Source organism: Anabas testudineus, chromosome 7 (genome assembly GCF_900324465.2).
Source record: "Anabas testudineus chromosome 7, fAnaTes1.2, whole genome shotgun sequence".
NCBI classification, from domain to species: domain Eukaryota; kingdom Metazoa; phylum Chordata; class Actinopteri; order Anabantiformes; family Anabantidae; genus Anabas; species Anabas testudineus.
This window is the reverse complement of record NC_046616.1, coordinates 10,119,042-10,144,194: the sequence shown is the minus strand read 5'-3', so window position 1 is coordinate 10,144,194 and position 25,153 is coordinate 10,119,042. Positions and strand designations below refer to the sequence as shown.

General features: G+C 40.4%; 1 protein-coding gene across 1 annotated transcript in view; it reads left to right on the top strand.

Moving 5' to 3' along the window:
* The first annotated feature begins 1,512 nt into the window (after positions 1 to 1,512).
* Positions 1,513 to 25,153, top strand: part of LOC113166803 (forkhead box protein J3-like) — a 44,463-nt gene continuing 20,822 nt past the window's right edge. Inside the window, exons 1-4 of the mRNA XM_026366969.1 lie at positions 1,513 to 1,751; positions 9,699 to 9,815; positions 10,118 to 10,592; positions 24,939 to 25,013. Of these exons, the coding sequence (XP_026222754.1) occupies positions 10,233 to 10,592; positions 24,939 to 25,013 (435 nt within the window). The 5' untranslated portion in view covers positions 1,513 to 1,751; positions 9,699 to 9,815; positions 10,118 to 10,232. The remainder of the gene's footprint in view (positions 1,752 to 9,698; positions 9,816 to 10,117; positions 10,593 to 24,938; positions 25,014 to 25,153) is intronic.

Sequence of the window (25,153 nt, the reverse complement as noted above, 5' to 3'; positions counted from 1 at the left end):
TGGGAAATTTAGTTCATTGGACATGATTTGAAGAGACAGTATAGTAAACAAAGTATTGAGGGTGCCAATACTTATGGATACTTATTGGATAAATATTGCAATAAAAATGGACAAATAGCCCATATTTGATTTTAACTCTAGGACTCAAGATGGGTCTTGTATCACTGAAAATTCAGTTCATTGTTTTTGTGCACCGTGGGTTCCAGTTTTGCATTGTAAGTTTATTTGAATCACACTGTTTAATGACAAGGGGTCTTAAAGTGTTTTCTATTAGACATATGCTTTAAACTCTGCGTCTCAGGTGTCTGACTTATTTGATTGCAAACATTATTTCATATGTTCTCATGGGGGCGCGTGTACATCCACCAGACAATATATGTATGAAAGGCTTACTGTGTCTGCATAGACACTAACATTAACACTAGCATGCACAGTACTGTAACTGTAACTAACCACATCATCTACTTGTTTTAAGGAAAACATTTTTGTTGTCTATAGTTTGTTGTATACGTTTTTGGAATTTTATGCCTGTAAATATGTTTAGTGCTTGATCATCCCAGTCAAGAAGACTCTTTATTTTGTCAACAAGAAAAAATGTGCATAACCCAGAAAACGAATGTCAGCAAAGTGGGTCCTGCAGTAATAGTACTGTAATGTGAGACTGTGCATGGACATATCAACTGTTGATTTAAAAATGCCAAACAAATCAGGAAGCAAAGGAAGTCTTAAGGCTGCATTAAAGTGCTTTGAGGGATGTCATGTCCATGTGGGTGCGCTGTGCCTTCACATCAGGATTGTCCATGCAGTTACTCAAAAGGCATGAAACATACCTCACCAATAACAGAGAAGCTGCTCACCACCAAGCCCTCAGTTTGCTGGCTGCATTTAGTCATTTGGCAGACGTTTTTATCCAAAGTGACTTACAAGATACAAAGCAAAGGCAGAGTAAGCCTGAGGACCCCCAATGGAAGGCCACCACCAGGATTCGAACCTCGGTCTCCAGCATGCTTTGCATTAAATGTTTTATTGCAATTGGAGCAGTGGTAAACATCACTGAAAATATGATTCAATGCATAAAAGAATCCTGCTTTTAGTGTCACAGACAGTGCTTTCTTTCATTTTAATCTTTTAATCAAACACTCATTGCCAAGTGAGGGGTTTCATAATATGTTAGGATGATCACAGTTATTAAGGTCCATCCTGCCTGCACATGTTCCAATTAACAAACAGTTAAAACATAATTGCTGACCAACCACTATTATTATTATTATTATTATTATTATTATTATTATTATTATTAGTTGCAGCAGTATTAGTGTTACTTGTGGTGATAATGATTTTGGTAGATCAGTGTGATGTCCTGGTAGAATGCCATTAATGGGAACTAGTTGAATGGATGTGATTTCATTTTTCCTATTGTGGTGCATGAATTTATCTTCAACGTGCTCCGGCTGGCGTTGGAAGTAGTTCCGGTGGTTTAGCAGCCGAGCTGAGCACAGAAAGACCAGGGTCTTCGTGCTGGGAGCGCAAACGCGAATAGTGGGGTCGAGTCAGCCCGTCAGAGCTGTCGTGTGACCACAGCAGCGGTCAGCCTGACGCCTGCAGAGCACCGTGCACCGTGCACGCAGACCGAGTGACAGCGTCAAGGCGCCGCCGGAGCTTTTGTCTTCGAGGGGAATTTTTCAAGTGCAGAATAGGCGTCTGGAGCTCCTGTGCCACACAATTGTGCCGGTTCATGTCCGTCTACGGCGGTGAGTAGTGTGTGCAGATGAATGTTTGAATGTCAGTCATGGAGGTTTGTGCCAAATAATTCCAAATCGGTGGGTTTTAGTGTTGCTGAAAGCCAGTGGTTGTACTTAAAGGCGCACTGTGACACTTTGGCTACCTGTCACAGTGCGCACGCCTGCAGACTCGCAGCATTTGTCTTCATCCCAAATGTCCGCACGATAAAAAGTCAACTTCTGTAAGTTTACAATTGCAGTTCCGTGTTAACATGAGACCGTGACACTGTCTGCTAACAGGCTATGAGGAAAGTGGAGTTTGATGAAAGCCTTATCCAAAGGGGGTGAACTGCAATTGGACGCGCACAGAAAACGCACTTTTGAAGCGGTGGCAGAGGAAGCTGAAAAGCTGAGAGGAGACACTCACTTCCACAGGGACGTGTCTGCATAGAGGCAAATATATTCTTTAAAGTGGTGAATTAACACAGACGTTTAAAAGTCAAATGAAGTGAGGAGAAGTAGTAACAGAAGGGGGGGAAAAAAAGAAGGCAGCTCACTTGAAATTGCTTCCTTCAGGGGATTCATGAGACTGAACCAACTTTGTTTCAAAGCAGCACATATTTTAAAAATAGGGTCTTTATATGTGTGTCATTAGCACTGTGACATGCAGTGATTGCAGTATTGGGACTTCAGCTGACGAGTCACATTTACACCGAGCACACTGGTGTTAACATTTGATTTACTTACTTTACACAGCTGACATTAATGTGTGCTCCATATCACATACAAAAGAGTTGCACTTAATGTTTTTTTTTTTTAACCTCAGGTGAATCAGTTGCGCCCATGCAGACAGATGATAAGTACCTTGCCATAACTGTCCTAGAATGCCTCCTTTTTACATGCAGGCCACTCTTATTTGCTGTTGTCCTGTATAAGATGATGTGTTGATGCTACAGTTAATGCTTACACAACAATCGGCTGCATCATATAGACCAGTGCAGCCCCTCTCTTTAAAGAGACCATAACCTTACCGTGGACGGTGAGCATGTTATACTGTAAAGGACTTATTATCTTTCATCATACTGCAATATGGACAACCAGCCAATTTTATACAATTTCGTCTCTCCTAAGCAAACAGACAAGGGAAGGTGTGTGTGTGTGTGTGTGTGTTTGCGTGCATCAGACTGGGAAAGCATTTGAAAGAGTACCCTGCTTCTGATTTGGATGCGCCTCTAATTCCTATCAAGATGAGAGCTGTCTGAACAGATTTCTCTCATCATTATTTGCCCTGAGATTTACTTGCGCTAGTAAATGGTGTTGATTGAGGGTAATTTGGCTTTTTAATTGCTGAACAGCTGCCACACTCACTGCTGATTGCCATTGTAGACTTTCTCAGTAGATCACTCATAGACCCCTAAATGCCTCATTAAAACGTTATGCAGAATGGCGTGAAACGTGAAAAGAAGGAACCCTCTTAATGTTTTGCTGATTTCTGTTTTATCATTGGAAAGGTCGTTGTAATTATCGTCAATGTCAGCAAATGCACTGCTATGAAATGAGTGGAGTAATGACTTTTTGAAAGTTGAATTTAGGGCTATTTGTGGATACCCTACTTGCATTTCAGTTTCTTTGATAAAGATGAACTCCATATGCCAGTATATGAATCAGTCATGGCTTTCAAGATTTTAGGCTGTCTCCTGGCATATTCATTATGGCTTGTAATTTATTTCTTTTGTATGACTTTAGAAGTAATGCTGGGCAGCTGATCTGTCTCCTCAGTGTCTTGCAAGAATGATTTGCCTTCCTATTGCACGTGATGGAGTTAAGACACAGCAAAAATTGTGTTTTGTTAAACAGCTTATTTTTGTAACACATTTAGTTTTTCTGGTTCAAAACAAAATGTTTTTAAGTACATATAGAATTGAAACTCAATTGCAGCGCTGCACATGCACCAGATGTGCAGGTCTCACTCTGAGTTCATTTTATTGAAAAACCTGCATGATTAATGTTGGTATGCGTCTTTTTTGCAGCTATACTGTAAGTAACAAACAATCTATTAATCTATTTGACATTCTGCACAGAAAATTGTCGATGTCATAACCCCTGTCAACACACTATAAACTCATCTTTTCATATAGCTGCCATTATAAAAAAAATCAGTTTTTAACCTTGGAAAGATTTGTTTACTTAACGGAAAACATACTAAGTGAGAATATGCTTTTAGCAAAAACCAACACCCACGCTCTTCATGTGTACGGACTGATGCCTGGTAGCTGTCTCCTACTCTTTATCATTTATAACACTTCCGCTACAGCAGCTGTGCGCAAACTGCCTTGCTCTGAGGTAGCTTGGCAGTAACTATTGAAGGAAGTGAGGAGGATGTTTCATTTGCTTCAGCGACAAGTCCACTAATTTGCTTGTGTAAGGATCGGGCAACTACAATGTTAGGAGAGCATCAGGTCTGCTTAATTACCTCAGGTCACACCAGCTATCAGCTGTTTAAATCATCACTTCGACATTGTGATTGTTGAAATGACTTGATATTAGAAGTTATTAGTAGACCCCTGCATGTGAGTGGATACGGAAACCTCCACCCTTTCACCCTCAGACTGTTATGCAAACAATAAGAAATCAGCTGTTCCTTAGATGTTGACTTAACTATCGACTGTACCACAGCAAACTCCTCTGTCATCAGGTGGAGACGGTGAAAACTCTGACAACGCATTAGAGCAGATTTCCTCTCATTTCAAGTACGTTTAAGTTCTCTGAGTGCTTCCAGTCACTGTGATTTTTGTCTTGTCCCCAGGAAAGTACACATAATTTGAATTCAAATGCAGCAAATCCTTTTATCTTGTCAAAACCCTCTTTGATTCTGTTAGGAAAGCACAGCTCTGATTTGAAAGAGAAAGATGTAAAAGATAAGATGGGGGTGATCACTTTTAAAGGGCTGTCATTTGGATTGAACTCAGCAGCGGTGCTGCCAGCGACAGGAGTTCAGTGCAAAGCTTCCGTTGTGAACCTGATGTAAAGCCTCTGTCTTACACAAGCTGAGAGTGTTGTTGCACTCTACTGGTTATGTTTTAATGAGTAACAATTGTTAGCCAATTTGCATGTAAAACAATGTAATTATAAACAAGCATCAAAAAGCTGTAATACTTCTGAAAAATGTAAATTACTCTCCATTATAAAGTGCAACAAAACCTAAGCCATGCCTCCGAGCCAGGGCCTCTAGGTTTTGGATGCTTGCTTCCATTATTAATGCTATTCACAAGCCAAACTTTTTAGGTTGGTGCAGTTGGGCGCTTTAATCTATTTTTGCTGTAAATTAATGAATTTTTAAAGAGGACTAGTCCTTGCTGAATAGGACTGGATTTGGGAATGTAGTTTGAGTCGTGGTGACGCAGTGCTATAGCCCCCTTTACTGTGCAAAGCATGAGTTCACAAACAGCATCCCATCTCTCTCTTGGGACCTTTTGTTGGGGGAGTTTGCTGAAATGCTGCACTCCTATGTTTTATTTATGACAAAATATGCCTTTTTAACTTCTCCGTTGTCAGAATCTAGAATTGTGATAGCTTTTTCCTTGTCAGCAGTGGTAAGTCTTCTGGGTCGCTAACTCCCTCTACCTTGGCAGATGTTTTCAGGTGTTATGTTCTGTGTGGGCTTAGCGAGTTAAATATTTTATTCCAGGCCTTAAGGGATTCAGTGGAACCTACTGATTTTCTTGCCTTCTTTCAATCAGATTTTCTTTCAGACCTAGGAAAATGGTGTGAGTCATTATGTTCTGTTTCAGGTGATATTCCACTGGATTGACTTGGTTGACATGAGCCAGTAAGCCGTTCTCATAACCCAGTGATGAAGGTGTCGTTCTGTCATGGATAAATTATTGTCCTCTCTTCTTTCATTACTTTTCCTCTGAAGCATTAGTTTGCCTGACCGCTGGCTTTAAGTCCTCAAAATGTATCTCAGTTTGAAATGGTGCATCACACTGATGCCTCTCCAGGTCTCCTTTGAGAATAAGTAGACAGTATCAAACGATAATTGCTTAACCCAGCTCCATTGAGAGATGAGCAAGCAGCCACCATAAGGGCAGCTGATTTGCCTTGATATCTTATAATTGAACCTTTTCAGAGGTATGTTTTCTGGCACTGAATCGGAAAGTAATTAAGACATTCAATATTGCTTTTTGGACCTTTTCCTCCTTCCTTTGAATGGCCCACACTTCTAGACATGACAGCGCTCAGTATGCATACAGACTTTCTTTTGACACATTAGCCTTACCCTTGCCAAGGCAGTCCTTCCCAGAAACCCCCTCTGCTTGGCTCGCTCCGGGTGGGTATTTTGTCATTACTTCATTTTCCTCTGAAAATATTTTGATGCCTCTTTCCTTTGGCTCCTTCCCCCCTTCTCTCACCCATCCCCCGTCCCTCCATTCAAAGTTCTCTATTAAAATGCAGAACTGTAAAGCCTCTCTCTCAGTCTAAAAGCCTGCTAGCAGCAGGGGACTGTTAGCTGTTAGTGATGCATACAGCTGAGTGAGTGCACAGCTACAAAGTCTAATGGGTGAATACATTCAATCACACACAGACCCTCAACTCTTTTAATGGGACAATGTTCCTAGTCATGAAAGCTCCTTCCACAGAGCAAAGTGTGATGTATTTAAATTCTTTGAAGGAGAAAGATTTCTTGTTCATAAATGTGCAAATCCTTGCTCGTCTTTTTACATTAATGCTTGTAATCTTTTTTTCTGGAAGTGCCGGCTAATATCGCTCAACTTTGAAGGTATTTAAGTTAAGTTTTTACATGTGTTTTTGTCGGGTTAAAAACACGAAAACCTGAGATGCCACATGTTTTCCATTTGCCAAATTTTGAACCTCTTTGGATAGCCACTAAATTTAGCCATATGTCTATCTTTCATGTAAATCATGTTCCCATTCACATTCATTCACCAGCATTCAAGCCTGTTAATCAAACTCTGCTTTTCTGTATGATCACCTGCCAGAATGTCCCTCTTCACTACCTTTATTTCCTATTCAACAAGCTCTTTGAAATGTGCGTCCCCTGTAAAGTTTTTGATGTTTCCAGATCAGTGCTGTACACGTCAATCTTGTGGGGGTTTTTTAATGTATGTGCAGAAATTGTGTTGGTTTGCTTACTGCATGTGCCCACAATTGTTGCATTACAATTAGTTCTCTCCTCTCCTGCAACAAAGAGATCGTCTTTTAGGGATAATTTTCTGAAATGCCATTAGCTTTAATGTGTCTGCTCATTTTTATTTCCGAACATGTAGTTAATCATACATTTGTGAATGAAAACAGCTATAGTTTGTTATTATTGTTACATAGAGCATTGGCTTTTCAAATCGGTAATTAGTTTTCTTAATGTAGTTTTGTTTTAGTTTTTTTAGAGTTGTAATTGTTTTTACAATACAATCATTTCACTTAATTATAAAAGAGTATTCACAGTGACATAATTTGATAAATGTGAAAAACAATCAGCCTTTTTTTTAGGGTTTTAAGTGCACAGTAAACAAAATCCTAGACTTTTTACAGACTTAATTTGCTATTTAAAGGAAGATTTTCAACATAAAGGGCTAACTCAATTAGTAGCCAGTAATACTGACTAATGATGTAGAGGGAGATGAAAATGTTTTCTTTAGTGACATCATAGATAGAGACTGACACAAATCTGAACCTGCATATGACACAGTCGTTTCCAAGCGACATACTTTCCAGTAACTGAAGTAAGTAGAGTATTTCACAGACTATATCGATTTTTCTTTTTTTTTTTCAAAAATGCTAAATTTAAACAGAAGCAAACTTGCCAAAGAATAAAACACAATGCTTAGTGCCTCGTTTTCTTTGTTTATGTAGCTTCCATTGTACATTGCTGTTTTAGTACAATTGGATATCCATGAATGGGTATGGATTGTGCTGTAGTAAGTTCAGTGAGTTTGGCACTCGTACATGAGATAGGCAGAGAGATACAGTAAGATGTCTTCTCTTTTTTTTTCTCCTGTGATACCATACAGGCCTCTGAGGCTGATATGAAACACAGCAGATATCAGAAACAAAAGTTACAGTGCTGAGGTTAGCCCAGTCACTGAGGGACCCGTTGACTGAGTCGACTAGGTAATTGGTTGCGTCCACCCGCCCAGCAGGGTCCGTCTCCCTAGAAGCTACGTCCTACCCCTCCTCTTCCCTCTCCACTCTTTTTCTATTACTCATCACCCCAGCTCCTCACCAGGCTAGCGATGAGAAGTTACACCGTGCCGCCATGCAGCCAGCCCACGCTCCCAAACTTCTCAACAACAACAGCCACAGCAGCACAGCAGGTCGGGGCTTGTGGCAGGCTGATTTGCAGCTTGTGCCTCCTTTTAATGAGGGGAAAATAAGTACTTGTTGTTCTGTGTCTTGTGTGTCACCACCCCCATCCCCACCTACCCACCACCACTACAACTAGCAATGCTACCTTCCCTTTAGCGAAATAAATGGCACACTAATTAAGATGGCTTCCTGGGATTTGGAAGAGGGGGGTTGGCTATGGCTTCTCCCACAGTGGCAGGGCCTTGAGGAGGAGATGGGGGTGGTGTTGTGCAAGAGGCCTCATCGGGCATATCTCCTCTCTCGGTTCCTCTTTCCCTTCCCTAGTCCCTCTGCTTGACTTGTTTGGCTTGATGAGTCTGCTGCTAAACATTTGTTTTTTCTTCTTGTAATTAAGCAAGGTTTTTGCAGGAGCTCAGCACTTCCCTTCCTCTTCTTCATCCTGGTGTATTGGACTCTCCAGAGGGATTAGTAGAAAGAGACAGAGGGGTTTGTGTTCCTCTTGGTAGGCAGACTCATTGAAGTTCTGCCACCTTGATTATATACAGTGAGCATGAATGAAAAATGCGTGGGCCAGTAGGCTCTTTGTTGTTCAAGGACATACGAAGGTTACCGCATGCGATAAAAGATTTAAGGTTTAGATCTAGATTTCTATATCCTTTGGAGGATGAAACCATGAAGCCATTATTAACTAGTCACTGGCAGTAGCCCACACGCTTAACTCTTTCACAAAATACACAGGTTTACCTGCATCCAGAATGTCAGACGCTTATCTTCCAAAAGCAAAAAGCAATAAACGAGGCAGTTGTCTTTGAATCAGAGTTTGGTATGAATGCAGTGATTTCACTTCAGTGATGAGTAACAGCTACATGACATTCTCAGTCCAGTAGTGACAAATTTACGAACGGTCTGTGACTGTCTGAAGTACAGAACAATTGGTGAGTAATTTCTCTCATGTGTACCAATTAATTGTCTTTGTTTAGTCCTGATTCATGTTACAACTATTTGCAAAAGCCTGCGCTAACAAACAAACTTTTAAGTTCTTACTCTGCAAACACAGGACACATTTTTAAGTTCGGCGAAGCAATAAACATAGCTCCCAAATTACAATATTAATAGTTTGTTGATGGAGTTTTTTCATTGTTTGCATCTGTCTGAGAAAGATCTCAGATGCTGTGGGGTATGAGGGATGTCATGGACTTGACAGGAGAGTAAGGCACATCAAGAGAAAGAGAAAGAGAATATGGTGTGTGTGTGTGTGTGTGTGTGTGTGTGTGTGTGGTGTGTGTGTGCGCGCGCACGCATGTGTGTGTGTGCGCATGTATATAGAGGGGGGGTTACACAGAGAGGGAAAGGGGACGAGCCTTTCAGCTCCTCTAGAGGGTTGGAATTCCTCCTGAGCTGTTCCCCCAGTTGGCAGGCACTTGTGAAAACAATTCCCCAGCTTTTAGTCACTCTGCAGATCCAATTGCCATTTCCACTTTGGAGGGAACGAGAGTGAGAGGCAATCTAGATAGACAGAAAGAGAGAAGAGTTTTAATCGGGTTGGACAGATGCCGAGGCCAGTCGAGCGGTTGTGCGATATTAATATCTTATGAAGGCTGTCTGGTAGACCAAGCTCACCGTCTTGTGTGGTTTTCTGTTTGTGTGTTGCAGCAGCAGCCATCGAAGTGGCTAAATGAAGAACTTGTGAACATGCACAAGGGAAGGACTTCACATTGGTGACTTCCCCAGATGCTTTGGCCCAAAGAAAGATGGAAAGGAATGGGAAGAGTAAGGCACTTAACTCATACATAGCCCCCTATATAGCTTTGCTTCTTACTGTGTAATTAATGAAATATAACTGTTCACTTAAACATTTTTTTCTTATCCTTAGTGCACATAGATCAAATGCATTGCAGTGTTGAAGATCATATGATGAGCATGCCAAAATTTTTAGTTTTCCATTATACAAAGCTACACTGTAAGAGGAAAATAATGTGCAAGTTAACATCTGTGTGTCTCTGCCAAATGTGCTTTCTGCTCCAGCTAAAGGAGATGAATATGCATAGTAAACAAACCTCCTGCTCTTCCAGACTTGAGCCAAAGCTGCTGCACAGCACCCATTCAGTGAGCCAACAGGAGATCCTGCATACGCCACGTCGCTGAGCCTCTCAACCTTCCCTTTTCACCCCGCGACCTACAAGCACCATGACCTCTGAGCTGGAGAGCAGCCTGACCTCGATGGACTGGCTCCCCCAGCTCAGCATGAGGGCAGCCATCCAGAAGGCTGACTCAGGACACCACCACAGCTACCACCATGGACACCACCACCATGGTCACCATCACATGCATGGGCCTGGCAAGAAAATTGCCCATCTGGACCCAGGAACAACCCTGGACCAAGAGGAAGCTGCACAGCACAGAGATGGTAAACCACCTTACAGCTATGCCAGTCTTATCACTTTTGCCATCAATGGCTCACCACGCAAACGGATGACCCTCAGTGAGATCTACCAGTGGATCTGTGACAACTTCCCGTACTACCGAGAGGCAGGCAGTGGCTGGAAGGTAAGACAAGTCAAGAGAACTAAGCTATGTGATTTAGAGTCTTACTCAGTAGAGCTATGGAAAAACAAAATCTCTGTATTTTCCAAGCCTGTGGTATTGACACATTTTTAGTCTTTCCCCATGATTTTTTTATTTAGAAAAGTGCAAATCCTTAGGTTGCAGAATTCCCTATCATAGGCTGGTGTTGATTGTCACTTTAACTTTTGTTAAAATAACACACAACTGCAACAGAAATTTACTGTACATCACTTGCTAATTAAAAAAACTACCTTATTTATGTTCTCTCACTTGGAGAAAAAAACAACTCTCTGTGTCTAAGATAATGTTTGGACTGTGAACTGTTGCAGTTCAACAAAACCAACTGAACAGAGAATCACATCAATTTCAGTGGGTGCAAGTAAAGGTCCTCATTGTTCAGCACAGTTCTGAGGAACCAAGATTCAACCCAGGACCTGAATGATTCCAAATTATACTAATCAGGTCTGGACGGACCTCATTTTACTGCCATGGGCATTCAAGTCTCTAATTATCATCTTTATCATTTGTCATAATAACTGCAGAAGAAAATACTTTAGGGAGTTAGTAGCCTATATAAAAGGTTAAATTACTAAACTATAGTAACTTTTGGAGTTTATTACTTAGATAATTTTTGCTCCTTGTTAGTTGAAAGGGCATCATTCAAAATCCATGATTCCAAAACTCCAGAGAGTTATGTATTAAAGGCATCACACATATTTACGTATAAATAATACAATAAAGAAAAACATTTAGCAATAAAATAAAACCCAACAAACCAAAACAACAAAGGTTCAGCTTCAGCAACAAAAGGTACTGTAAAGTTGCAAAGTAAGTAAGTGGTTGATTTAGACTACTACTGTGATCAGCGGTTAAAATGACAGGAAGTATGCATATAGCATGCTGCTGCCAGGGTTCTTTCTCTTTTAGCTTCTGTTCAGAATGACCACCTTTGAAATTATATTTCTATATATTTATTTATGCACATCCAACACGCCAGGTGTATCAACACGTATCTCAACAACTGAACAACTGAAAATTGTTAACATGTTCTGGATCGGGAGGTCCAGTATGCAGCTTATGCAAAGTAAGAAGGTGATTGCATATTAAATTAATATTGAAACATTGTCACTGTCCTCATCTTATTTTCAGGTTGTAATTACTAATAGTATTTCTACTTCCTACCTAACACAAGCTGATCTCGCTTCAGTCTTTGAGGTATTTATAATCTTGAAAGCTAAAGCTAGATTGGACAAGGGACTTTAAAAGAAATCAGACTTGATACTGTATTCAGATTTGCTAAAATGCTACCAGCAACCTAACCGTAATGCTAGTGCTTAAAATGCAAAAATCTGATCCAGTGATTGCCACGAATAGCACAGAAACCTTTTAGCAAACTGGGAATGATTGACAGGTGCATTTTGCCTCATTCAGATGACATTATTAAATCCTTATGTAAATGTAGCTATGCAAATCCTGGCTAATATGAGCAGAAAGGTGGCTGTGTTATTGGAGACGAATAGATCCCTCTGGTTGTGTCTTGGGGATTCTCTACCTTATTAGTGAAGAAGGGGATGGATATAGTCCTTCCACTGACACATTGAAAAGGCTGTCTGCAAACTATCAACCAATTCATCTTTCTGAGAGCAGGAACATTTTTCTTCTTCTCTCATTATTTCGCTCTCTTTCACTTTCTATCTTCATCTCCCAAGCACTTGCACTACACCACCACCCCCTCCTCTCTCCTTCACCCTCTTAGTCACTGACTCCTTTCCTATCTTCTTCTTTCCCATTCACGAACCTGTGTTTGTTCCCCGTCTATAATCTTCAGCACACCATTCCCTGAGCGGAGATGCATGCCAGAAATGGAGACAAAAAGGTTATGATACAAGCCAGGTTGTGTTGGCAGAGCTTCTTACCTGCATGTAGGATTCAATCAATTAGTTTTCTGCTCGGAGAAATAGAGGATAGGGGTTATTGAGACCATTCAGGCTTCTGCTGGTGGTGTTTGGCTGCCAGGATGTTTTAGTATCCCATAATTACACCTCTAGATTCATTGATTTATGTGTGTGGCTGCATTCTAGTAGCGTTATTAAAGCACTATAGTGGTGGCATTGTGGTTTTATTTTTACATGTTCTGGCATTTGTCCATGATATCAGTGTAGGGGGTTTGTTGTGAGATACATAACCTGAAGTTATCTTTCTTTCTACTTATGCCACAGTCTTATAAACAGTCTAAAATATGCCCTTTTAAGCTGTATCACATTTAAAGTAACTGATATTCGCAACATACTCAACGGCAAGCACATTTACTTTCATTTTTTTGAAAGGATTGAAGTTATACACCAAAATATTTCAGTATTTCAAGCGCCAGCAATATGTATGTGGTAGTCTTTGAGAAAAGGCTGTAAACTTTTGCTTCCTGGATGACCCAACTCAACACAGTGGGGCTTGTTTTATACCAGCCATGGCCATCACAAGGGAAGTTACATAAGTCCGGTTCATTCCAGTTCAGGTGATTGCTGTCAGCTGTACACAGTGGGACGCAGACACAGAGATTGTCTGGCTGCCACGTTCTGCAGACATTGTCTGCTCACGCATACGTGCGTAGCAAGTACACAGTTGAAATGCGTGCGTCTGAATGTACCGACTGAAGGCGAACACGGGAGCTTTCAGAAAGAGTCTCATACGTGGTTCACCGTGTTTCCTTCACCCTTTGCCACACATGCGTACAACACGTACACACGCGCACACAAGCTTGTACACCCACAGAGAGACTCCCACTCAGGTAGGCAGCGTACGTGTGCAGTCTACAGATTACACACTGGGAGCTCAGCAGGAGAGGATATGAGGGGGTGGGGTGGTGGGGTGGTGGGGGATGAGGTGGAGACTGTCAGAGAGCAGAGGAGAGTTTTACTACCCAGCACACGCACACGTCTGCTCTGTATGATAATGTGAGAGTGCAGGAATGGTTGAGTTGAAACCAGGACAACACACAGTCTCTCTCTCTCTCTCTCTCACACACACACACACACACACACACACACACACACACACACACACACACACACACACAGATGCATCACCTTCCTTCTTTAGAAACCATACAAATATGCACACAGGTCAAACACTTACTGCGCTTACTGCATGTGTTGCATGTGTTGCAACTTCACACAGACACACATTCAAATGCACACACAGTATCAAATGCTTTATAACCATGTAGCTTTCCAAGGTCACGAGATTTTTGTGTCTTACCTGGAAATAAGCGCGTTTCATTCAAGAAGTAACGATGAGAAGCTTCCTCGAGCGGTGAAGAGAGTTAATATAAAAATTTAAAAAAGACATTTAATAGCACACACATGCACAAGCGTTTTGTTTATGAGGCTTGTTGACACTAATTTCATATGTGTAACATGCATGCATAGCGTTTTTATTTTTAAAGGATGGCAATAAGCTGAAGTGGTCATACAGTTTACAGGAGTGAAAAATGCATCAGACTGAGTGATTCTAGCATTATTTTGGATCTTTAGAAATTTATTGCCTCATTTATGTTGCCTTTACTAACAACCCCTTCTTTTCTGTTTGTGTCGTACACTGTGCTAAACTCTTCTTTCCCATTTCTCAATTCGCATTTTACTTTAAAAGCTGACCTTCAACACCTGCCCTACAGCATTCTTGGTCTAGTTTTTGTTTTGTCTTAATTGGCTTTGCTTTTATACTGTTTAGTGTTTATATTGCACTGTCTTTGTTAGTTCTGCTATAGCATGTGTTGGGCTGTTTTTTATTTTTTTCTTGATGAAATTATGTTTTTGACTTTGGTGAATAATAGAAAATAATGGTAGAATGACGCAGCCTGGTACTCATTTACTATTGTAAATAGAAAGTATTTGGATGTTGGATTGCTGATTGGACAAAACAAGGACATTAGCCTTATAACAATTAAATGATGTATAGATGTTAATCTGTAGTCTACTCTGCTCTATTCTGTTCATGCTAAATATACTGGAGGGAGATGTTGGTTATTTAAAGTTTATCTCACCGATACATTACTATTGAAATTCGAAGGCCTTCCCATTATTTACCACTTGAGAAATAAAGTGCCTTCCAGCTAGTACCCATGCAGCCAGACTAATTGCCTGTGAATTAGCAAGGCCTAATGTGACGTTGTAAAGGGGAATGCTACCATGGTGGCCTTTGCCCTTTGGCTGAACACCACATGTCACAGACAATCACCTGATATGAATCAGCATTGGCCCATTATTCTGGTTCCCATCCTCTCCTGCCTGCTCTGTGGGAGATCTGCGACCAAGTGCAGTGGCGGTCGGCACACAGTGTCAAGTGTACTTATGTACAGTATGTGCAGGCAGCCTGTTGTCATTGGCTGCTGGGAGTCATTATGGGGCTGTAGCTGCACTGAGGCTCCAGAGCTTGTGTCTCATAAGCACAAATTTTAACAGTGTACTGAGAATTGGAATTTAAGCTGCCATTCAGCTTTAAGATGTTTCGTACAAGATGTAGTGCTTGTGTACATTTGTGGCTTTGAATACAAGTTGATGAAAAGGATTGGATGAGTATGTGCTGCTGCTCAGTGTGTGTGTATGTGTGTGTGTGTGTGTGTGTGTGTGACCTTATAAGCTATATATATGTATCTATATATCTATATAAATTACCCCAATTTGATCCAAATTAAAGGTAGACTGAATGCACAGTTGCTTTGGGTTGAATAACAAACTGAGTGTAATGTTTTTAGTTTCCTCTCACACACGCACACACTCTTACATCTACGCACATATACATACACACAGCACATATGCATGCAACTATTAATTATACTTGTATGTGAAACACTGCTAGAGCTTTTAATTACATACTAATCATTAATAGCAGTCTCAGTATTAAATTCTTAATTAAAAGTGAGGAATTTCTCTTGCTATCTCCTCTAGGATTTGGCACCCACCCAGCAATGTACTTCGCTCTATAACCATTTAGGCCTGTAGCACTCCCCATATGGCTAATAATAGGTTTAAGACTGGTTTCTCTAGCACTCTGGAATGCATCAATTATACCACAGAATGATCCTATTCACTACTCTCAGGGTTTGTATCCCACAAAGAGTCATGGGTCTGTGTTTTGTCAAACTCTAAATAACATCATAATGTTTCATAGAACAAAAGAGGAAATCGTAGATATTGTGCCTGGTCTGAAAAGGTAAAAGCAATTTCACAGTGTGCTCCGAACACCTTCACTGCAATAACATATGTACGGTAATAATGGGTGCTCTCTGTTACATGACCTGCAGTATTTGCCTTTCTCTGACTGCAGTGCATCAGGACTAAAATGGTATGACCTGAAAACAGTTTACACGTGAAGATGACACTATAACTTTCAGGACATTAGCTGTTCACATTGAATATTAAAACAAGAATAAATAAGTGAAATCTCTTGTTCTCTGACCTCTTCAAGAGTTCACAAGTCATTTGCTCTCATTTACATATTTTAGTTTAGGCATTATGGTCTATTTTGACTAATGTTTAGAAATATAACCTGTATTTTAAATAAATCTGTGACATTTTCTTCATCCAAAGTTTAGATTTATCCAAATCCAGCTTTACAAACAGCTCAAATTAGCATTCTTCATGAACCCCTACTCTGATTGGTTCGAGCAGCAGCCTCAATGCTGCTACATCATAGTTTTTGGCTGCAATGCAAACTGTGTCTACAAATGTTACACTGGGAAGATGTGGGCTCATCTTTACATGGAACAAAAGTTCAGTAATTTGACGGCACACAAGGGCGGTGACGCCATCACCACAATCCACACCTACTCCTTTAATTTACTAGTCGGATTCTTGTGCTATTATAGAAGAGATTTGACCATAGCTCATAAATGTTAACTGTTAAACCAAAGCGAAAAGCAACTCCTACACTGTTACATCATAGTTTTTGAAGAATATTTGTCATTTTTGGGTGATTGACACATAGAGAGGAAAAACAAGTGTTTTCAGATTTAGACAGGACTTTCAGCAGTTATGAGCCAAGCACACTTGCGAACAACTCATCTAACATCCAAGTAGCACAAAGTCACTACAGAACGGCCTTCATTTCGTCAAGCAAGAACAAGAATAGAAAAAGGAGGCTGTCAAACACTGTTGGGATGCAGAGTATACCAAGAGCACTCTTCCTGCCTGTCCTTCTTCCCCTCCTTCCTCCTTCTCTGCTCACTCGCCTCCTCTCCCGGAAAGCCACTGACAGAAGCTGTCACTTCGCCACAGTTCTCTGCTCGACACAACCAGCAACAGGAAGTGTGTCATCATGACCTCTTGCTGCCTTGCAACCTAGTTTGGTCTCTGTGTTATTTTTGAAACACTGTATTAAAATAATAGCTGAAAGGGTCTGTCTTTGTAAATCAGTTGTGAATTGAAACATGCTGACACAGGGAGGATGATAACCAGTCAGTGAAGAGTATTTCTACTATCTTTACGAACATTTTGCTTTTTATTAAGGAAGACTGGTTAGATTTACTTCTCACATGTCATATAGCTGTGTAACTGAAGCTGTCCGAGACTGACCAAAGATCAACCGTATTTGCTTGAACTCGCATCACTTGTATCCACCCAGGCTTTGCTTGTGTGGTATGTGAATGTTTCATAGCACTGTAAAATAAGTACGGTAGTTTACCCTGATGACATGTTAGAGGTGCACAGATAGAAAAAGGAAGTAAACCTACATGTACAGCATGAAGTAGCTCTTCATATATAATTCTATAATGATATATATAATGGTGTTGGATAATTCAGAAAAGTGTACTATTATTATTTTACTCAGAGCAGTAGTCAAAAAACACATTCTGTGAATCAGCTCTATAAATTGCTGATGTTTTTTTTTCTGCTAGATCGACTTATGTTACATGACTTATCCACTTATGTTACATGAAGGCAATCACTATTGAAAGTTGGTGTAGTGCTACATGTCACAAAATTGGGTTACGGAGTAGAGAATAGCACCAGTTCATACTCACTGTGACTCCACGTATGTGAATTCTTGTGAATGTGATATCTCCAGAATGCCTTGCAGGATCTATGTTTTTTAATTTGGCACAAATAGACTCGAGGATGAACTGATTTACATTTAGTCATTTGGGAGATTAAATTTTGCTCAAAGGTTAGGGTTACACTGACCTCATGTCTGCACCATTCTTTTCAATGTGACATCATAATGCTGTGAAAGAACCCCTAGTTCTGAACTCTAAGCCACAGAGATTCAGTTAGATTATTATTGTATGGAAACTACAGACAGTCATCTTTTTCTTTAGTCATCAGCACAGACAGGTGGCTGAGTTAGGCACATGATGTTTGAAAGGGTTGGATGACATTGACCAGCATCATCCTTGTAACCAACAAGGACAACAGCAGTGGTGCTCGGCACAGATATTCCTTGTGAGTATTCAATGGATACACATGGTATCATAGCTTGGAGTTCAGCATGATAATTAAATCTGGCTCCACAATACTAGGAATATATAAACTGTGAAAAGCCAAAAAGTTGTGCAACAGCCGTTTTGCCTGTTGGCTGGTGCTGTCACTAGTATATTGTTAGTATATTCTTTCGGGGCTTCTTGCTAAATCCCCAGAGACAACAGTAACCTCACTTTCACCTAGTGTCTCTCTCTCTTTCTCTCCCTCACACACACACACACACACACACACACACACACACACACACACACACACACACACACACACACACACACACACACACAGAAACATCCATACAAACCTGTATATATGTATGTGTGTATATGTATATATATTTATTATACATATTATATTAGACATTCAGATGAATGTGCTCGTACATTATCACTCGCTGTCACATGCACAGGTTCACACACACCTGCCTACATACACACTTATGTGCAGGTGCATACATAAGCAAAACTGAGTGAACACTGAAATAGACAAAGCTGCAAACACACATGCACACACACCAGTGTATAAACACACACACACACACACATGCACATGCACACACCTCTCATCTTATAGATGACTTGTGTGAAGTACTTCAGTGAGGGAGTGAGGAGGGCGGGGAAAGGGTCCATCAAATGAAATGAATATGTATTAGATGGGGTTTGAAGTAGTGACTTGCATTCAACCTCGCATTCTCATGGAGCGCCTGTCACTCCGTCACCACCAGGTTATAATAAGGCATCTCAATGATGCTCAGAACCCAGGAGACTTTCACATCTAAGACACCTGTCCATGTGTGCTCTTACCCCCACACTCCCTCTTCTAGCAGTCTCTGGCTCTTTATTTCTTTTTGCCTCTTGCACTCTCCTTCTCCCATGTCCTTTGCTTCTGCCTTAACTTCAGACTTTACCTCACTTTACCCTCTTTTTATGCACTGCATAGGTTCAGTGAAAGTTAATAAAATCTGTTCTCTCCAAATATCTCCTCCTGCTATCGTTCCTTTTTTCTTTTTCTCCCTGTTTCTCTCTCTATTGTTCTGTGTGTGGGTCTGTGGGCGCACAAGGACTGCCTCCGTGACACCACAATACATTCATCCTGAAGGGCATAGGAGTGACTCTGCTGAATACTGCTGTGTGAGTTTGTGTGAGACTCCATTGACCCCCTATGGGTTAATTCTCTGGCTAACAAACCTTTTGCCCTTTGACCTTGGTACCCATGCAAACACAGTTGAGCAGAGATTCAGTTTCTCATTGTCAGAGAAATGACAGGTTCCTTTCTTACCATGTAAAATAGAGGCTCCCTGTCTTGTTGTTCTCTTTTGGAATATGATATTTCAAGAGACCTTCATAGGGTTTAGAAAAACATTTTGTATTTAACTGAACCATTGCACAAATTTTCTAAACCTACCCACTTATATAACGTCTGTGAGTTTCCACAGACAGCTTCCCACCTGTGGCCTGAAAATCCTTCTGGCTCCTTTAACCTGCAGCCTGTCTCATCTGCACACACATGCACAAACTCTCCTTGAACCTCACAATTCAACTCAATTCATTTAGTTGCTGAGCCCATCTGTCATTCAGTTGTGGGGACACAATGCATTAACCTAAACATCATTCTAACCCTTACCCTAAACCAATTCTTAAACCTCTAACAGTACTTTAAGTTTGTCAGAACCAATCAAAATGTCCTTACAACAGCGGTATTGAACTAGAATTTGTCCATGCAACTTCAGAAAGACACACACGCATGCACACACACACACACACACACACACACACACAGTCTTACACTCCTTTTTCTTTCCACCCGAAAGCATGTTTCCAAAACCTGACTTTTTGTCACACATCACATTATATCACATTGCATTTTGTCAAAAAGTCACCCATGCTTATCAAGTCCGCCTTATATAACTAACCTCTTTCAGTCCAGGATGCTGCACCCTGTGTTAAGAAGCAACAACAGCACCTGCTACTGCACATGAATACGATTTACTATATGCACCACACAAACATGCACAATGCCTCCTATATCTAATAATAACAACAATAATAATAGTTGTTTGACCTAATTTTTTTATGACATCGCTCTTAATCTCCAGTCTTGAAAAATTGCTTGTAAGATCACAAGGCATTGGAGTAAGTGTGTACACACATTCGAATATAAAATAAATCCAGGATGTAGGTGCAATAAAAAGTTGTATGATATAGGGTACACAGTATTCTGTAGTATATTTACACAAACAGTTTGCACGTACACATTTAGTTAAAAAGTATTATAAACCCATCTATCATGGTAATATATTGTGTTTACAAGTTCAAATGTTATGTGGTTACATAATAATTAAATAAATAGTGTACTTTTAAGAATGCAGAATTGTGTATAACAGTCTAATTATTTCATGGCAGTGTCATTGTACTGAAACACAATAAATTATTTTACAATAACAATAAAAATTTTGATTATTACTCAAGTTTTTCTTACAATGCTTCCTTTGATGTGATAACATTTCTAATATCATACTTTTATACAATAACTTGTGAATACTTACTTAAAGCTAAAATATATACTAACTATTGTCCAAATAAATATTCAAATTCTAATAAATAATAATTAATTAATAGTTATAATGTCTTCTTCATCAAGGCACTAAAACAAGTTATTATTACAGACTGTCCGACCATGTTGGAAGTCAAATCGGTACGTATTTTTTTCCTGAGTGGCCACACTGGACGGAAAACTATCCATGATTCAGAGGAGGGGGTTACAACATTGTTTAATTATGGGGTGCACCTTTTTCAAGCAGTTTCTCTAGGAAAGCATTCATAATACTGCTTTCGCATGTTCACATGAGAAATAACAACAAAGTGTAACAAATGAAAAAAGAAAGCTAGACAGAGTAGTTCAGGTCCTGGCTCGTTTCTTACCTCAGCAGCGACAGCGGTCCAAGCTCTCAGCATGAAGTGGGTGGGATGGTTGGATTGTCAGTCTCCAACCATTACAGAAATGGCCCCCTTATTCTTACATTGGAAAGGTGTGAAGGGAAGGGGTTTGAAGCTATTCAACCATACAAGTAGCACATCTGAATAAGCATAATGGCATCTTAAAGCTCTGTATGCAGTGCTCAGTAGTGTATGAAAAAGGAAATCACAGCTGCGTTGTTCATTTTGAGTTTGTTTGCCGCACCTAGAGAAGACAAACACTCATTTACTGCATTTACAGACTGTCGAGACATTTTCCGCTCGTGGAAAGTGTTCTCGTGGTGTGTATAGTTTTGTTCATGCTACAGTTCTGAGGCTAAGCGAGTGGTCTTTTGCAGTGTCCTTCCTACGTTTCATGCAGACACACACAGACTACGTCTGTGACTGTGTGATCTATCAGCTACTGGGCAGGAGTGGCATGGCCCCAGTCTGGCCCAATAAGCTCATTAATCAGGCAGGGTGAGTAGTGGGTGGAAAGAGGACACAGCAGTGAATCTCATTATCTTACTTCACAGCACTGCTAATCAGTACATTTATTGATGATGACTGTTCCCATTCAGTGAAAGGAGATTAGTATTTCCATAGTATGTAGGAAAGAAGGCATTCAGTCTAAGTTTACTTAGATAGATGCTTTCTGCATGGAAGGATGGTCAGACATACACACACACACACACACACACACACACACACACACACACACACACACACACACACACACACACACACACACACACACAAAACATACATGTCCTTGCAGCTCTCTGAGTAATTGTGATGGACTTTTTCATTTCATTTTTATGACAAGAAAGAAGTTGTTTTCTCATTTGCATTTTTGGGAATGTGTGCGTAGCTAAGAACGTGTGTGTATGTGCAGATGTCGTGTATAGAGACTCCCTGCAGTACATATTGAATGAATGATCAGAGAAGAAATTATCATACTATAAATGAAATCTAAATGGAACTAATTAAATTGTACTTGGTTAGAATAGTAAATTTCACTCTATTTGAAAATAAAACCTGAAATTTTATTAGCACTTGAAAAGAGCAGTGACAGAGCTCAGCAGATGTAAAAATGCAGTTGCAGTGTTTATGGTGCAGCCTCTTCTCTCTATGTCTGTGTCTGTGACCGAGGGCGGAGCTCAGCTCCTCCACACAGAGCATGCAGCAGGAAGGAGAACAGGTGAGATGAGACTTTATTAGTTTATGACTGTACGTCGTCACACTTGACTTGTTACTATACAGGTGATAAAAGCGAGCAGAAAGCCAATAAAATGGTTCATTAAAATACCTGTTAATGGAGCAGACTCTCGGAGTAACAAACATCCCACGTCTATGCATTTTAATAGTGGCTCGCTGACAATCGCAAATTATATAAAATCTCCCACCTATCAAACATTTCCTCTCTTCTTGTCATTAGATGACCTACTGCCATTGTGGCTCATTGACACCTAAAATTGAGTATTACTGTAAATGGTCTACAGAAATATGTTTTACATCACCATTATCTCCAACAATCAAAAACATGGTGCTCTTAGTTGATCTGTTACTGTTCACAAGTGGATAACTAATCAAAATATTTATCATTGATTAACTGCAAGATAGATGCCTTTATAATGACAAACAGCAGGGATTTTATTTTTTTTTTTATCAAATGTGCAAAAGTAATAAAGTTATCCCAATAATTTTTAATGTCAGCATTGGTAAGTTTTCAGGACCATAAAGAAAAATACCCTGGGTTGTGCAGACATTGCAGGTAGTGTACAAAAAACTGCTTAGATAATAAAAATAGACTGTAAATAAACAAACAGTAGGTAGAGGTTAGCAAAGTTGGACGAGCTGGCTGCTGAAGTGACGGGTGGACTCTGTGTTAATGATCCACCTCCATCTCCCACCGGAAGGTTTTTTGGAACAGATGGCTGCCTTTGTGTGCTGAGCTGGTGGCGGTCCTCTTTGCCTTTTCCACCACCCAACTGTCGCGCGTTTGCTTGATGGGCGGCTGCAAACAGCCAGTGACCCGCTAAGTAGAGCAGCCAGAAACTGCCAGGGCTTTTTTTTTTCCAGGAGGTGCGGGCCGAGGCAGAGGTGGACCAGACTGTTACGGTATGCTAGAGACACAGAGAAGGTGGTTTTAGTTGGAGAAACAAAACCAGTGTTGAGCAGTGCGAGCCCAGGAGAAGGAGAAAAGAAATTCCTCCCATCCCTCTGTCTTCTCCCCTCCTCCTCCCCAGTGGTATTAATTAGCAGCAGCAGATGAGTGGAGAACGGCAGCCTGAAGGGAGAACAGGTTCATGTCAGGTTAGTCTATGCTGTTGTGTGCCCCCTCTCTCTTTCACTCTCTCTCTCTCTTTCTGTCTCTCTGTCTCCCTCCTCCCACATGTACACAGCACACATAAATAATAGGAGGTGTTACAATTTGTAGAAATGCCAGCTTCTCCTCATTATGGCTCAAAATGTATATTTTATATGATGATAGAGACAGTTTTACCCTTGTTCACAGAAAATCCATTCAAACCAAGAGAACGCCAGATTAGGCCAACTCACCACTGACGCTCACTTCTCCCTCATAGCTCGGACAAATTGTTGCCCCAGTCTTCCCCTGTCTGCTCTAAATCCAATTCAGCCACTTCTTTGGAGTTGTGTGTCTCAGGTTCGTCTGACAGAACAAGTTTGCTTTAGTTTTAATCAATATGACCGTCTACATCTGAGGCGTAAGTGCTAACACTTCATTCGTCTGTAACTTTGGCCTGAAGTGTCTTTTTACTAAACATGGTCAGCAAAAGAAATGGGTAGACTGAAGGTACTTGTACACTATACTACTACTTTCAGTTGTGGGGGAAGAGCCAGACTTGTTGAGACACACCAGGTGACATTAGCAAAGGCTTCACCAGGTGCAGCAGAGATGATGGCGAGTGCCATGTCAAAGGATGTTTCCTTATTGTTGGGAACAGGACATTCGTCCAGACAAACAGTTTGTCTTACCTCTGTTAGTGTTACTACTACTCTTCTCCACACACTCTCGCTCTCTTTGCAAATAACAGTTCTCAGTTGTCTTCATTTCTGTTTTTATGTCTTGACAACGGTGCATTACCCAAATGTGAGTTAACAGGATGATGCTCTGCAAGGCAAGGTCACAGAATTTGGCAAGAGGTTCCCAACCCCTGGGCTCTGGATCAGTTCTGAGTCTAATGTCATTTACTACTGGACTGCAAAAACATGAATGGGGAAGAATGTAATTATAATTAGCTTCTGTATGATTTACCTATTTTGTATTTGTAGATACCACACTGAGAAATTATTTTATAATATTATTATGTTTTAATGAAAATGTTATTAAATAGTTTTTTAAAATTTCTGTATTTCTCATGTTCAGCTTCTTTTGAAAGCATGCATTTTGTAACAGTAGGTAGCATGTTTAAAACAGATTTGTTTACTGTGGTGGATGATAAAAGGCCATCTGAAGAGGAGGACAGTAAAAATAGCAAAAAGAGAAAGAAATATACTGTATAACGGCTACATAAAACAAATCACTTGTGTGTGTAGCGACGGAAGATGCTTTATTATGGGTGTACAGATGTACAGAAATAAACACACTGATTGTAAATTGTGTACATATGTTTGTGTCTTTGGATTAGCGAATCCAGAAGATCCAGTCTTCTCCAGAAAAAGACAAAGAACTGCTGTTAAACTGAATATAATGCATTCATACCAGAATCAGCGGATAGTATAATAGTATAATGCAATGATGAAAAGTACTTTACTTATACAAAAAAAGTGGATTTCTTTTTAAGTTGCTCTATAACATTTTTTGATCTGTTCCTTCTTCCATTTGCCTTTTCTTTCCTGTCCTCTCTCTCTGTTCCTCTCTCTGTTTCTCCCTGCAGAACTCTATACGACACAACCTGTCCTTGAACAAGTGTTTTCTCAAAGTGCCTCGCTCCAAAGACGACCCTGGAAAAGTAAGTATTTCCTGAACAATGTAATGCGACTGAAAAGCTCAGCTTGAATTATGGTGCGGCACACAATGAAAATGCAAGCCTATTTCAGCAAGCTTACAAATTAGACCGAGGCTACAGCGATTACTTTTCACGTGTTTCGT